At 39.7% G+C, this 17,106-nt stretch overlaps 1 protein-coding gene across 2 annotated transcripts; it reads right to left on the minus strand.

Annotated features, from left to right (window-relative positions):
* Positions 1 to 840: 840 nt before the first annotated feature.
* On the minus strand, positions 841 to 13,068 carry LOC307254913 (caytaxin-like). Of its 2 annotated transcripts, XM_080033477.1 has the most exons (13): positions 13,028 to 13,068; positions 8,873 to 8,978; positions 6,870 to 6,928; positions 6,554 to 6,778; positions 5,738 to 5,896; positions 5,109 to 5,211; positions 4,731 to 4,862; positions 4,519 to 4,605; positions 4,236 to 4,334; positions 3,583 to 3,618; positions 3,450 to 3,497; positions 2,952 to 2,998; positions 841 to 1,605 (listed from the first exon to the last, which is right to left on the minus strand). In XM_080033477.1, exons 2-12 carry the CDS (start codon positions 8,947 to 8,949, stop codon positions 2,959 to 2,961), a joined length of 1,065 nt encoding a protein of 354 aa, XP_079889603.1. In that variant the 5' UTR covers positions 8,950 to 8,978; positions 13,028 to 13,068; the 3' UTR covers positions 841 to 1,605; positions 2,952 to 2,958. The 2 variants fall into 2 exon arrangements, with proteins under 2 accessions (XP_079889603.1, XP_079889602.1); XM_080033476.1 differs by lacking the exon at positions 13,028 to 13,068 and having other exon boundaries at positions 8,873 to 9,155.
* Positions 13,069 to 17,106: the final 4,038 nt, after the last annotated feature.

The following is a 17,106-nucleotide window of genomic DNA, read 5'->3' on the forward strand; positions in this document are numbered from 1 at the left end:
GGTGTACTCACTTTTGTGAGATACTATATAATATATATATATATATATATATATATATATATATATACAGTATACTGCATATACCTGTATAAAGTATGTATGTAATGCAAAGTGCTTTTCTTGACTGAATTCATTTTCAAATTCAACCAATGACTACACTGCTTTACAGGTAGACTTAAAAACTCTTTTGTGTAAAATACTTTCATAATGCCCTTGCAATATTGTAAATCACACTGATGGCATTAGGTGCCTCTCTTATCACAGATAATGACAGTATGAAAACAACATACAGTAGTAGAGAAGCGTATGCTACTTTGGTCATCAGTATAACACTGACGCAATAAGCAAAGCGTTGTCACTCATGACCAAACCTGATGTCCAAACTCTCCTGCCACAACAGATCAATAAGAACATTTGTATTATTATCTCTAATGGTAAACATGTTAAGGGTCATAGAATACGGGAGTAAGTATGGAGTAATACGGGTTATGTATGGCCCTGTGATCACAGTCACCTTGCCTATAAAAATAAAGAAAGGTGACATTAGGAGTATTATGTCAAAATGACCCCAATAAAGAATAGCACAGTGCGACCAGGCAACACAAAAAGCTTCAACTGACGACCACTCATAAATCCTGATCATGCCTTCCAATAACTCACCAGGGTCATTCAGAAACATTCAGGATCAAACCATCAGACATTTAAGAGGCAATAAAAAAATATATATTTATATAAAATATTTGCTGTCAAGTTCATGAGCATACCTGTACCTCAGGCTCATCTGCTTTGTAGCAAAAGTCAAGGTTGCAAGAGGTTACTAATGACAAAGACTTGTTTTGGTTCACTCATTTATTATTATTATATTTTTTTATAAACAATAAATGGCACATTTTCATAAATAACACTTTTAGCAATTCATTAATTAATTTCTCTCTTTAAATACATTTTGATTTCATTTTTAACAATGTACGCTTTCCATCTTGTAAAAGTGACATGATGGGAAATGACTTGAAAAACTGACAAAAACAAAAGTAGCAGAGACAGAAGGATACAAACAAGCATGCCAGCTGCATATCAGACTCTGGGAAACTGTAACACATGTTTGCATCAGTAACATCTACTGTAGGTCCAAGAAGAACAAATTCATTGCACGTAATTATTTTCAGTAAACTGACATGAAACCAAACAATACCCATGCCAGTCATATTGAAAAACACACCTGTGCAAACACCTTTCTCAAAAATATATATTTACAAGTATGTACAATTTGAAGTGGATGATATTCCAGACTCTGTTTGGAAGATGCTTGAGTCCTTAATTTTTCCTCTGTGTAGTTGAAGCCATGCTGTAGATAAAGCTCGATTTGACATGCGTCGAGCAGACACTTTTTGATTCAGCTATATCTCATAAAGGCTTTGGCCTAAATTAACTTTAAGTTAGAAGCAGACATGTCACACAAGATAATGTTTCTGAGAAATGATTGTCTTGCAGCTAATAGATCCAGTCAGGAGGTTTAATCCTGTGGTAACGAACGTGAGATGATGGTCTGGGTGGATTCACGTTTTAATGAACACACGTTCCTCATTGGCTCTTCATTTTAAAGCTCTGTAAAGCAAATACAGACAGTATTTATCCTGACAGCCTGAATACCACAGTCTGAAGATATCAGTCGATATTTTTGCCAATACAACAATTCTTCTAATACAGTCCTCCAAATTGTCTTTAGGCACGCACTGTATCTTAACGAAATCCAACTCAACACATATCAGGTTTTCCTATTTATTTTTCCCTTGCTTCCTCCCTTGGCATTTGGTTTGGAGACGGTGCCTGTGTCCATTCCTAGGATGTCGGATGCCAGTCCTCCTTTGATATATGGCTGGCTGACAGGAATGATCAGCAGCCCAGGACAGTACGAGGGGTGTGTGTGTGTGTGTGTGGGGGGGGTTCTAAAATTTCCCACCTCGACCACCCTAATCCGGTTTTTGTTTGTTTTATCTCTTCATGTTATGAATTGTTTAATTCATGATTGTAGGGAACCCAACATGCCAAGCCCCTTGAGGGTTTTCTGGGTTTCCTTTGCATGTCTTTTTGTACTTACCGTCTCCTTAATGTATCCTTTTGTTTTTATGTAGAAATATGTGCTAAATAAAATAGAATAACCGGTTGTGGTGGGTATTTACTCAGATTACATTTGCAAGACGTTGGTTGTGAAAGCTAATTCAAATAGAATTGATCAGTTGTGTTTAGGGCAGGCTAAAGAGATTAGCAGATGTTCGTTATGTAATATGACGTAAAAAGGGAACATGATGTTTGAATATCAGCTTACATTTCTTGGACACACACATAGTCTGAATTTAAAAACAGAAACATGACATTGCAGAATAGATGGACCTGATGATATTATTTATTAATTTTTACAAAGGCTAACTATTCATGAATGTAATTATAAATTATTTTGCAGATTATCTTCTTGATTAATGGTTTGTTCTATGAAACAGTGATAATGTATCTTTATAATACTGATGACGTTGACGCCACGTTGTTGTGTATGTTTGACCAGCAACATATTTCATTTAACATATTTTATATAATCATACAAGACAAGGAAAATCAACTAATCTGCTCTATTTGTGAATGAAAACTAACATGAACTGTATATTTGTTAAAGAAACCGATAGAGTTTAATGTAAATGAGAACTGAGTCATCCCCTCAGTGTTTCTGCGTGTGTTTTATATTGACCGTCTGATAATATAAATTGGATCTGGGTGTCCCTGAACTAACCCTTTGGACAAATCGTCCAGCATTAAGGTGATTTACGGCATTGTGTCTCTTTTGCACACAAAAACACATGTGAACATATCCCCGTACGTTGGAGATTAGTTACAGTGGGCTGACATTGAAAACCAGACAAGTTGCAGTTGATGGAAACATAAGCAAATGAAACCCTTACCTTAATGTCAGATGTCCCGGCTGACCTCTGGTATCACAGACTTTGGCCTGTGAATGACGGATTAAAGTTAGGCCATAAGTAAAAATAAACATTTTGTTTGACACGTAGGCCATATTGTGCTGTGCTTTTTGTTGTCAAAATAGATGTCTGCAGAAGTAGCTCACACACATCCTGTAATTTAAAGAGAAGTAAAGCAAATTCAACCATTTACATCAAATGTATAGATACTTAGAGTGGGAGCTGCTTTATTTCAGTAATACAACCAACTAAATGTAATAACTAAAGCTACTGAAGTTGCACTGTGTGTAAGTGAAAGTGACATAATATTACAGCAGCCAACTGTTACAATGAAATTAGTTAATAAAAGCGTATTTTCTTGTTTTACAGAATAATAAATTATGAAATCTGAACATTTTCCATGTCGAAGTGTTGTAGTAGAAAAACATTTTATCTAGCCAAAAATGGCACTGGACTGTATGTACCGGGAATTGAGGTTACCTTTCTTTAGGCAGTGTTGATTTGGTCTGCTGCTGCTCTTGCTCAAGTCTGTAGGAGAGATGGGCAAATTATAATACCAACACACAGTGAAATAAAAACTCTCTCCAACTTTAAATCACAATGTACTGCTCACCTTTCCCTTTGTGTTCTTAACTTCTCGTCGTCATACCTTAAAAAAAAAAGAAAGATCTGATGTGTCATGACGTCAACATACATCTCACCAATGGCACAAATTAGCTAGAAGCAAGTATATAAAGTCCAGTGCAAGTATATAAGCCGAATATTATTTCTGCTGCTATAGTTTGGCCCTGCTTACTGTATTCATGTATTCAAAGCATCTGGATATGAGACTCACCCAGCTAAGTTAAGCTCCCTACAGTTGCTTAAAAGTCAATATTAAAACCAATGCTTGATTTTAACTTTTGGTAAATCCTGGTCCTCTGTATGTGGTATAGGACTTGGATGTCATGGTTTCTTTGATTTTCAGCTATCTGGGGTTATCCACAAAAGAAAGAAATTTAACGAGTCAAGGTTGATTTAGAGTAGTTTACTTGATCTTGATCAACCACTGTTTCAGCACATAAGAATCCAACAGTTACAGCTATACATTTAAATAAATGCTAGCATACTGTACATACTGTAGATTCCTACACACTTCTTCTCAGGTTCAGTTCGACCGGCCTTATTTTCAAGGTCTTAGTACTGTATGCATGCGATGTGTAACTGTAGCTGTGACAGGCATTTGTAGTGTCTCAACAATGACCCTTGGTGGCTTAAAAGACTTACTGCAAGACACACTCTGGGATCTGCACATGCTCCATGGGGATAAGCTGGCTGAGTTCGTCCAGGGTGTGAACGTAACGGATCTTATCCATAAACTTCACACTGCAAAAAAACAAAAAACATGATAATTATTGTGACAGTTGAACTTGTGTGAAACTGTGCAGTGTGCACCTGTACCAGTGTGATCAGAGGCAGGGCCTGAGGCAAAGCTCTCACTCTGTGGTTTTGTTTTGCTTTGTGTAAGGACAGATTGATGGACTATTCACCACACTGAATATATCCTCACCTTATGAACGGTCTTGAGATGGCCAGGACGGTCCGGATGAACCACGTTGGGTGAGCAATGATGAGACACTTTAGATTCTTCCGCAGTCTGAAGGAGACATTAAGATTTAAAGTGTTTGTGAAGCTTAGCCGTTTTTCATCATCATTCAGTATCAACAACATAAGTTTTACATTCTTGTTTCCATCTTATTTTCATAATCTGCCCAGTCTTACTTCCTGTCAATCATCTGGTAGCATCTCTTCAGCCAGCTGATGCCGGGCATCTTCCTGCGAGGAGTTGCTCCGTTCAGGTAAATAATCATGTAATCTTCTGCCACTAGCAGCTCCAGGCTGCTCACAACGTACCTGAAGACAGAACAAACAAGCACAGATCTTAGTCACACTGTGCTCAAACACTTTACATGAGAGAATCCCTTGTTCAAAATGTATTTATAAGTGGATACGACCAAGGTCTGATCTTCACAAAGTGGAATTCCTGAAGCCATTATTAGAGTTGTTCAACCTTTTCATCTTTCATTTCTAGCACCTTATGTTAATAATCAATCAATGCATTATGATTTGACATGCATATTCCATTTCCCCCAGTCTTACAGGAAGAGATTCTCCATGATGTATGTGTAGTCCTCACAGCTGCTGTCAGGAAGGTAACTGGCTGCAAACACGATGATGGCATTCAGACCCTCACCATAATAACCTGAAAGATTAAAGGGACAACTATAAAAAAAAAGTATCTACAAAAATTGCGATGTTTGGTGTGGGAGTTATAGCCCCAAACGCGTTTTCTTTGATACAAAGATGCAGCTCAATGTACCGAACAAGTGGATGTCAAGTTTTTGAATGTGCGATGTTTGATTGGGGAGTTATGAGCAAAAGCCCTCCACTGTAAAGACACTTAAAAACTGCTTTTAAATAAACATTCTAACATTTAGAAAGGTAGGATTAACTGCAGGTTAAGGTTGTTGTATAAGGCTGCATTAGTTTTAGGTTGATGTAAAAAAGAAACTGGAAACTCACCATTAAATATCCTTACATAGCTCCTATCTGGCGCTCACATAATCTTTTTTGTTGAACTATAGTTATATCGAGCTCTCTTTGGTTGAGTATAATGTTTTCTTTCACCAAAGTTCTTAATATTTGTCTTACAAAACCCACAAGGGCCCACACATGGAGACACTTTGCAATATAAATAAAAGGATACACACTCAGACTCTTCTACTGACCTCCATGTGTGACCACCCTCAGGTACGGCCTGATGACCAGCATGTCAATCCGCTGCTCCTGGTCACCGATGACCACTGTTCGCCACAGACGACCGGATGAGTCTCTCTCCTCTTCACTTTCACCTGGAAGACGCTTGGCATTGGCCACAGGAGTGTCGTCTAAACACAGGGTGACACAAAAAATTGGTTGTTCAGTTTGTAAAATCTTCCTTCACCACTTAATTTAAACTTAAGTCAGTTTGAGGCAGATTAGTGTCCATGAGCCTTTCTAACTGCCTACTGCGAGATATATCTAACCGTGATCGGACTCTTAACATGAGAACGTGAAAAAAGTAAAGAAAGAAGTTAACCTGTGAATATTTTGCAAAGCTCCCACAAAATAAACGTGGGAGATACAGAAAAGACAGACTGTACTAACTGGTTGTGGACAAAATAAAATGAACACCTGACAATATTTTGCAAATCCATAAAGAGTAGCCAGGGAAAAAGTACTGCTATTGTGAAAGTTCATATACTGTTCTATTAGCTTTGGGAGATGGATATTTATGCTATCCATAGTTATATCATTGCACTGCGCCAGTAATGGAAATATTAGAAAAGAACAACAGCCTTGGATTTCTAGCCATGCATTGATAAAGACATTCAGTGTCATAAATACAGAATATACACACACAACAGCTAATATGATTTGCTTCTCAAATTCAAATTCAAACATGGCTCCCATAGCCTTGAACAGATTGGTGCGTATTCCCTCTTCCAATTAACATCTCCATCTTTATAAAATTGTGATGTTTTGTCATTCCACCTCTGCCTGACCTTCCCACTCCAGCTCATTGCCGTTGTTGAACTCCAGCGAGTCGGTCTCATCTGGAGTCTCCATGTCGTCCACGTTGATGTCCAGGTCGTCGGGCGTCTCCAGGAATTCATCGGAGAGCACCGAGCACTCGCTCTGATCCAGGGACAGGTTCATGTCGGGGGCCACCAGAGTGCGACGCTTACGCTGGGCCAAGGACTCACCCACATTCAGAGTGGTGGGAGGATCTGGACAGGCGGAAGGCACAAGAGAGCTTGGATATAGAATGTAGTAAAAATAAATATACAGTGTATAGCCCTGTGTATTTATTCCACTTACTGCTTCTAATGTCAGTGAGGCCACATGAGGAATCCATGTATCCATCCTCTGGTAGCGGCCTGCAGAGAAACAAATGAAGATATGGCAGAAATACAATGACAAATCAGAAACAGTACAAATTCAAAATGAAATGCTATGTATAGGAATTCTCTGTGGAACTTTTAAACTATTGAACTTTTTGAGTGTCTCTATTGTGATATAACTACAGTGTGTCCATAGGAAACACTATGTGGTGTTTGAGAAAGCAACACCCGTAATTACCGACACCCCAATGACATTTTAATAAGACAGCTGAACTCTCAGTGTTCAGGGACAAGAAGGCTAGATTATAGTGGATGACTATCACACACACACACACACACACACACACACACACACACACACACACACACACACACACACACACACACACACACACACACACACACACACACACACACACACACACACACACACACACACACACACACACACACACACACACACACACACACACACACACACACACACACACACACACACACACAGACAGACAGACAGACAGACAGACAGACAGACAGACAGACAGACAGACAGACAGACAGACAGACAGACAGACAGACAGACAGACAGACAGACAGACAGACAGACAGACAGACAGACAGACAGACAGACAGACAGACAGACAGACAGACAGACAGACAGACAGACAGACAGACAGACAGACAGACAGACAGACAGACAGACAGACACACACACACACACACACACACACACACACACACACACACACACACACACATAAAGACGGGCATTATCACACACATGCACACATAGACAAACACACCCTAAAACAGCACAAGTTTGGGCTTGCTGATGATGCTGTTAGAATAATTGCTGTTATTATGTTGTCAGTAGATTTTTAGTGGTGTATTAAACAGTTGGGAGGAGAAAAACAATTTGCAGTATAAAGAATTCAATGTTTCTATAAAGGATTTTATAGGTTTAAACTGTCTGCCACTGTTTTCAATGTCACACATAAAGGAGAAACAAGATGCATGGCTGAGATCAAGATGAAGTAAAAAAGAAAGTTAGTTTGACATGAAAGTTTGAGTTTTTGCTGAATCCCATTACTCTTCTTCTCTTATCTTATTTCATTATTTGTATTGTAATGAGCTACTACGAAACCATTGTTATATTATTAGATCTTATAAATACCAAGATGACTTGCAGCAGATAACAAAAATGTCCCCAAACTATAAACTAATAAACTCAAATAAAAATGTACTTAGTGATATCATGTACAGTATATTGCCATGTTGTTGTGATTACACTGTATGTTCTTGAATAATTACATTCCCTTAACTATAGAAATGATTGTTGCCAGCAAAAGAGTGTCAGTAACAGAAAAGGCATTTTCTCATTGCTTGATGAAGTTTGACTCTTTTTTTTTCTCTCGGCGCTAGCTGCTGTTTTGTCCACTGACGTGAAACAGCCTCATCACGTAACACATAACGACAACATCATGGAAAAAAACACACTGCAGCATTTCAGCATTAAACACATGTGATTAACAACCCATCATAGCTGGGTCTGTTTGTGCAGGCCTGGACACAAATCAGACAAACTGTGCCCACACACAACCAACCACCCACTCACATAGACTTACCCTAAAGTTAGCGCTATACGCTACCCTTTCATTAAACAAAGTCTCTATCATAAAATGTAATAATTAACGTAAAGAAAACTTGGGTTTGTCCCCAAAAGGAAGGTGAGTCCCCATAATGTGACTGTGTAAACATGACTGTGTAAACATAACAATGTCCCCACAACATCAGTAATACAGGTAGACACACACACACACACACACACACACACACACACACACACACACACACACACACACACACACACACACACACACACACACACACACACACACACACACACACACACACACACACACACACACACACACACACACACACACACACACACACACACACACACACACACAGAATTACCTAGGGAAGTCCTCATCCTGCCACTCGTCCTTAACCTCCATGCTGTCCATACGTAAAGTGACTTCTGCTGTACCCATCCTCTGCCAGTATGACGGGCTTCAGCTCACTGCGGTTGACAAACAGATAAAACAATGTCATGTAGGAGAAAACCAAACCTGTAACTGCAGTCTCAAAGGGCCACTCCCATCACACCCATTTGAGTCAACCATGATGAATTCATCCGGATTATCTGACTCAAAAATCCAAATTTTGACGTAGAACAAAGCCAGCCTAACAAAGCTGAAGGTGCAGACTTTGAGGACGTGGGTGTTTACCTGAGAAGGAGGGCTTAACTACAGACACTATCCAGTTGCATTATGGGAATTGTAGGATTCTATCTCTTTAGGGCTTGAACCATACAATGGATTGAAAGTAATATCTCAGAGTCTTTTGCTTCAGTTTCCATTATCTCGTCTCACAGGTACAACACCCATATGGGAGTCATTTACTAATTTGCAAATATTCCAAGAAGTAGAAACATTTGAACCAAATTTTCAGCAAATGTCTAGAATTTCTTGCTATGGAAAATTATTGTTTAATGATGTAATAATAAATTAAATAATTAATAAATGTTCCCTACCTCCCTTGGGAAAGAGACATAAATAAAACACCACATTGCTCATACAACTCCTCAGGGCAATACAAACAAATCATTTGTGGCGCCATAATGCAGATGGCCATCTAAACGTCCATATTTTACATAACCAAATTAGAAAATGACAGTGGTCTTGATCCAACGCTGCATGTACTTTACGTGACACAAAGCTTCATTGTCTTGTGTACATAGCTGTTGTTGAAGGCTGTCATGTGGGGCTCAGTCATGCAAAAAAAGTAACATCATGTGTAAGTCTTGTGGCAGAAATGTGTGTATGGGGGAGGAGTGCCCTTTCTACATCACTGTCCCATCCAGAGTTCAGGCTGCAGCAGACGCTACCACAGTCCATTTGTCCACTGAGATGGCACTGATGTGCTACAGCGAGGAAGAAAAAAAACAAAAAACAAAACAGAAAATGTGGGCTAAAAGGCACAGGGCCCTCAGGCTACATGCTGCTGTGTTGTGATCGGAGAGATGGTAGCTGTGTCTGGTTGCTATATTCCCCCAGCTCCTTTACTTCCTAGGTCTTCGGTCTCCGGTGGGGGACGTCCTGTGTCTTCGGTCTCCGGTGGGGGACATCCTGTGTCTTCGGTCTCCGGTGGGGGACGTCCTGTGTCTCCGGTGGGGGACGTCCTGTGTCTTCGGTCTCCGGTGGGGGACGTCCTGTGTCTTCGGTCTCCGGTGGGGGACGTCCTGTGTCTCCGGTGGGGGACGTCCTGTGTCTTCGGTCTCCGGTGGGGGACGTCCTGTGTCTTCGGTCCCAAGTGGGGGACGTCCTGTGTCTTCGGTCCCAAGTGGGGAACATCTCTGCAGTCGTGTGGTATAATTTTTAGTGATTGTGTGCTGCTTGGACTCTGTGTGGCTTGGCGGTTGCCAGAGCAACCGTTTTAAGGGGGGGGGGGGGTGTTATGTGTAGATCTGCTCTATGTTTGCAGTGCTCCTGAAGCCCCTCCCTCACCTCGTTGACTGCCACCTGCGCTGCCTATTTAAGCCTGAAGGCTTAATTTACTCTCTCTCTCCAGCCAGGGCCAGCAGCATGGCTCCCATTCACCCTTTAGTTGATCTTATGTTACAATAAACACAGGTTGCGTTCCGAATCGCATACTTTCTACTATATAGTATGTGGAAAAAAGATTTAGGATGTCCCGATTATTGTGGCCAGATTTAGGATGGATAGAAGTACCCGGATGTCCTACTTCATGCGGCCAAGATTGTTAGTGTTGAAAAGTGCATCCTATTTGGGCGATTCTGACCCACAATCCAGTGCGCACGTGAAGTGACGTAACATCGACGAAGCCTCCATATGAAAACAAACGGTGATGCAACGGATATAAAAGCAAGAGGCAAGATCAAGGCGCAATGTTATGATGAAATAAGAGAGAAAAGTATGTCCCAATAGTATGCCTTCTGCATCCTAACTAGATTATTTTTATCGTCGGATGTAGTATGTAGAATAGAAAAAAGAAAGAGTATGCGATTCGGAACGCAACCACAGTTTTCTTACACCTTTAACTTGCTTTTGTGTACTTTGTGTTGCTTGATGGGGGACACCTTAAATTCACACTTTGAGTCGACTTCCACTGTTCTCACACTAAAGGCTTTCTCAAACAGATTGATCCGTTTCCCTGCTAAGATAAGGATGAAAGAGGGGATGACTTGCTGAGAACAAATTGGAAAATTCACACGGAAACAGCAGATCCGTGCATGTTATTTGTTGTCTTTGCAATGGTGGCTCAGCTGCTCATTGAACTGCTGATTGATGGACACAAAGTAATATTGCAGTAGCACGTGTTAGGTAGGGATTTGAGTCCAGATGGCAGAGCAGCTTTCTCTTACCAAACACTTCTCTGAGAACTACACTCAACAAAAATATAAACGCAACACTTTTGTTTTTGCTCCCATTTTTCATGAGATGGACTTAAAGATCTAAAATTCATTCCAGATACACAATTGTACCATTTCTCTCAAACATTGTTCACAAATCTGTCTAAATGTGTGATAGTGAGCACTTCTGCTTTGCTGAGATAATCCATCCCACCTCACAGGTGTGCCACATCAAGATGCTGATCTGACATCATGATTAGTGCACAGGTGTGCCTTAGACTTTCCACAATAAAAGGCCACTCTGAAATGTGCATTTTTTTGCTTTATTGGGGGTCTGGGGACTCAGAACCAGTCAGTATCTGGTGTGACCACCATTTGCCTCATGAAGTGCAACACATCTTCTTTGCATAGAGTTTATCATATTGTCAATTGTGGCCTGTGGAATGTTGGTCCACTCCTCTTCAATGGCTGTGCGAAGTTGCTGGAGACGGCTTATGGTGGAGAAATGAACATTCAATGCACGAGCAACAGATCTGGTTGACATTCCTGCTGTCAGCATGCCAATTGCACGCTCCCTCAATGCTTGTGGCATCTGTGGCATTTTGCTGTGAGACAAAACAGCACATTTCAGGGTGGCCTTTTATTGTGGACAGTCTAAGGCACACCTGTGCACTAATCATGATGTCAGATCAGCATCTTGATGTGGCACACCTGTGAGGTGGGATGGATTATCTCAGCAAAGCAGAAGTGCTCACTATCACACATTTAGACAGATTTGTGAACAATGTTTGAGAGAAATGGTAAAATTGTGTATCTGGAATGAATTTTAGATCTTTAAGTCCATCTCATGAAAAATGGGAGCAAAAACAAAAGTGTTGCGTTTATATTTTTGTTGAGTGTATTAACCAAACACCCAAACATCTCTCCGATTGACTGAAAGCAGGAATGCTCAAGATATAGACGCTTAACTTTATTTTTTTGTAAATGTTTTGAAATATGACACATAATATTGTCTCTTTCTTTGACATACAGTAAGCAGAGTGTAAAGGAACTAGTAGAGCTTCCACTTGAGCAGAAAATCATTGTATTATTTCCTCATCTGCGTTATGAAATCATTTACATGGCCTGCAGCCTGGAGATAAGCATCAACAAAGCCATGGATGATAAAGGGCAAGGCAAGGTGAGACAATATCATTAAGTACTGGCTTCGTCAGCTTGTCTGAATGGAAGTCGCAGACAAAAGGTGGTTGATGCTAATATACTTCAAAAGGATTAAATGGCTTTGATTTCTGACCAGCTTTGAATGACTGCGATCAAACAACCCACCTGTCAAATGTTACTAAATCATTAATGAAAGTGATTAACTGCATTTTTGCAATAAAAAAACAAGGGAAACAGAGAAACATTTGGGGGAAGAGGTGTGTTCATGTAGTTTACTCCTATTACGTAGCTATTTGAGAAAATAACACTTTCAAGGACTCGAAGTGTGTGTGCGAGGGGAGAAGCTATTCTGCTACAAATGACATACTTTCCTTATTTGAGGCCTAGAAACAGACAATGTCCCAAATAAATTGAACAGCTAACAGTGCTAGTAGTGAAAATAAGCATGACATTTCCTGTCATTGACTGAGAAAAAAAAAGCACCCAGACCAGAAGAATCATGGCCCATGTAAAGGCAGGGTACTCACATACTGTACCTAGGAAGTATTCTTCTTCGCCGTTTTGAAAGTGTCTGTGTTTTGCTTTCAGATGCTGCTTTGCTTCTTCTCGTTCTTCCTCCTCCTCAAAAGTGCCTGAGCAGTGCGTTGGTCATCACTGTTTACATCTGCAGGTGGCACACGCTAACAGAGGCTGATATGAAGATTGTGTCCTCCTGTATAGAGGAGAATGGTTAGTAGAGTCGGGACCATCACAGAGAAAACACCATCCTTTTCTCATCTTCTCAGCCTCCTCTACCAGTCAGATGCTGCCGTGCTGCTTTTTTGAACAAAAGATAATCCTCGCTGTGCCCTTTTAGCCCATCTCACGCCGATCACTCTCTATCTCTACATCCTCCCTTTTAGGTACGTTTGCTTCTCTCGGCTGAATCTCCCTCTAGCCCCCTCCCTCCTCCTCCCTACATCAACACTAATGCTCCCGCCCCGGGCTCTAATCCTGCTGTGATGATGTCATCTGTATGGGCGCTGTGTTATGGTAGTTATGTAATCACACCTGCCTACCTTCTCTTTGATTCTCTTTGCCTCCTGGGAGTCAGGATCAGCTGTTTTCTTTCTCCTCACGTTCAGTCTATTTTACATCCGTGATTCAACGTGTTTTTGTCCTCTCGCAAGCTGGAAAAGACGGACGCTTCTACTTCACTGCTGTTCCCTGGCAACAGCATCTTCCTCCATCACACACACACACACACACAAGGCAAGGCAAGGCAAGGCAAGTTTATTTATATAGCACAATTCAGACACAAGGCCACTCAAAGTGCTTTACAGGGGCAAGATTATAATACATAAAACACATTATAAAACATTTAAACGCGAATAAAAGAAGCAAATAAAATAAAAATTGCAGGTTAAAATGGAGACACATTATAAAACATTTAAAAGCTAATAAAAGAAGCAAATAAAATAAAAATTGCAGGTTAAAATGGAAACAAAAAAGTCTTCAGACTCGATTTAAAAGAACTGAGAGTTCTTTTAAATCGAGTCTGAAGACACACACACACACACGCACTCTCTTGCTCTCTCTCACGCTTTTTCTCACCCTCTCTTTTAAGCTCTCTCACTCCTGATGAAACTCCTCCTCCACATTATTTACAGTCCTTTTCCTAATGCCGTGATGCTCACACTCCGATCCCTCCCTCTCTCCTCACATCTGCACTGAGCTCTGGGCGATGTCAGTAGCATCTCTCTCTGACATTTGCCCTCATTCAGTGATCAAAGCCAGTTTCCAAGCTTCTCCTGCCACTGGTTGTTTTTGGTAGAAAAATGCATTTCAGGTTTGTTTACATATTTCTATTAATAACACTACTTTGCACAGCACTGAATTACTAAAATATTCCAAAATGTGAGACTATTGATTTAGATTCCCACAGATCCGATGCAGTTGAGACATGATAAATAAGTTAATAGGTTTCATTTCTATATGTATTTAGGAAAGACAATAATTTTTCAGTTCCAGTTGCACATTGTGTCGTGTTTAATTTCATAAAGTTCAGTATCAAATATGAAACATTCCTATATGTATTTGTATTGAACATGTGAATCTGGGTCATTGAGTTATTGTTTTGTTGTGCATCTTAACTTTTCTGCCAGCAGATGGTGGTAGAGTTTTCCCTATGAAAGACACATTTGCAAGGCTCCAAGACAGGAGGTTTACTCATCATGTTTGGGATTCATAATTCTATACATTATTATAAACGGCTGTTGCATTTAGCTCCCTAACCAATGCAAAATTTCCATAACGTCTGTCATGTATAGTTATTCAGCAATAACTGAATAACTATAGGCCTACAAATAAATTAAAAAGTACGATTTCAGTGTAACATGTTTCTATGAATTAATGAAAAACATTATTTACTGTTGCCTGTAATCTCTCTGAAACAAAAATCTTCAATTTCCAGGAATGTTTTGATGCATACCTGATAAGATCTAGAAAGGCTCCTATGCAAAGCCTCTGTATTACCACTAGAGGACACTGAGGCAGAAAGCTATAGGCCAGGGCAATGCCAGTGAAGGCAGCAAGAAGTATGGTGACCGTTTAACAGGTGGTAGCCCAATTCTCCCATAAACCTTCCTGTCCACAGATGATATTCCTGAAATAGAAATCCGTAAATGCATGTTATTGTCGTAATTTAAATACAGTGTTGTAAATAATAACCACAAATGAATAGGCAATTTAGGATGGATGATTAATAGGGAAACAACATCAGAGAAAATAATGTTAAGTTTGTTTTGGGAGTACTGCTCAATGAAAAACCATGTTTAAATCTAACATAATCAAATCAAAATGAGTCATTTTAAGGGCATCCCAGACTTTCACAAACTGCATGTGACTTTAAATAGCCTTAAGTCGTAGGAAAGCTTGCAGCAGCCATTAGCGTGGTTATTGATTATGAATATATACTACCGTGATTATTCCCAGAGAACTATGTGTTATGTGGGTCAAACCATGTCTTCATTGATTAATTGAATCTAGTCCAAACAAGCTGTGGATCTAACCTGTAATCAGACTGGAAATGATGAGAGGAAGCACCAGCACCTGCAGGATTCTCATCAGCAGTTCTCCAGGAAAGGTTGAAGATTTTTCATCCCGGCAGGGCTAACATATTAATGTGTTGCAGAGCAAAGCCCAAGAGGCCAGTGCCTCAGAAAAACATAAACACAACAAGCAAGCGAGTCTATCTAATGATGTGTTTTAAATACAAGCCAATACCACAAAGCATTGCTGGAGAAGTAACAAAGCAAGCAAGAACCAGGTTGTAATTTCTTACAAACTGTATGGTAGATTAATTGTAGATACAAAAACATCTGTTGGAAAACCACTTACGTAAAGAAACAGTGGCCATAGTGAGCCCAACAAATATTTCTCTTGAGAAAAGCCATAATAATAGATAAATCTGAGTCGAAGATACTTGTAGGAGAAGTAACAATGAAGTGTGAGAAGCATAAGAAGTTATATATATAAAAAAAACCACATTCTCCTAAGTCATGAAATAAAGAAAAAAAATTATCACTTTTAAAATTCGATTCCGCGACAGTCTTTCTGCATGAAGTCCAGTCATCGCGGTAAAGACGGCATGGTCGATAAATATAAGTAATTTTCCTCTTGATGGATTGACTTGACACAATGATTTTACTACATTAATCATCAGCCTTGTGTTTGCGCTTTTGCCTCAAGTTATTTGCAATTTTTTTATTTGAATGTTTAATTCAAAATAGAGAGGAACTAGAATATGCACGACACCCCAAAGTATAACAGTATAATATTATGTTGAGTAAAGTGCTATATTTTCTCAAATACAGAGTTTGTTGCTTACTTATTTTACCAGCCAGCAATGCTGTACGGTTCAAGGGCCATCAAAACAAGGTAGATATTTTGCAGTCTTACATATTGCCCCAAAATTACAAGATGAAACGTACCCCAACAGTAACAACAGTTTCATCGGAAACAATGTAGTCCTACTTTAAGAACAGTTTAAAACTTTTATTTTAAAGTGTTTGGGTGTGAATTAGGCAGGTTAAACTTCATTTCCTGTATTGCCAAGTGTGACGCAAGTGTGACATCAATGGATGTGAGCAGGGCTTACGACTTAGCGTTGGGGGTATTTTCCAGAGAGCACCAATTAGAGAAGCAGATCAGGCTCGGAGTAAATAACTCGCCAGGACAGAAGCCACCATTAAACTTATCTCTTGTCTTACTCAGTGTGCTTTAAAACAATTATCATTTAATCCCCTTAAAATCAAGTAATTCTGTTGTTTTGGTCATATTCATTTAAGTAAAAACACACAATGTAATGAATTTAAGGTTTCACTGAGCAATTGAATGTGGCAACGTGTTTAAAAACGGGAACAGTTTAAAACTCAGGCCTTGCTTTTAAAACAACAGATTACCTAATTAACCAACATGCATGGATAAGCCTCAAGTCCACAATTTGTATAAACTATATTAGAGAAAGGATCTAGGTCTGGGGCTGAGTCAGAGTTTCAGTAAATCCATACTGTAGTGTAGACAGTTTTTAAATTGATTTGACAAAGAATTCCAATGTATTTATTTATTTCCACAA

Source organism: Ammodytes marinus (assembly GCF_949987685.1).
Source record: "Ammodytes marinus genome assembly, chromosome: 9".
In the NCBI taxonomy this organism is placed as follows: Eukaryota; Metazoa; Chordata; class Actinopteri; order Uranoscopiformes; family Ammodytidae; genus Ammodytes; species Ammodytes marinus.

What these genes read in the sequence shown, in the direction of transcription:
- LOC307254913 (XM_080033477.1), bottom strand. Translation starts at nt 8,949, where the DNA reads ATGGGTACAGCAGAAGTCACTTTACGTATGGACAGCATGGAGGTTAAG. An exon ending in CAATGAGCTGGAGTGGGAAG is followed by an intron (nt 5,897 to 6,553) that starts GTCAGGCAGAGG and finishes CCCTGTGTTTAG; the next exon opens with ACGACACTCCTGTGGCCAAT. An exon ending in TACCAGATGATTGACAGGAA is followed by an intron (nt 4,606 to 4,730) that starts GTAAGACTGGGC and finishes TGTCTCCTTCAG; the next exon opens with ACTGCGGAAGAATCTAAAGT.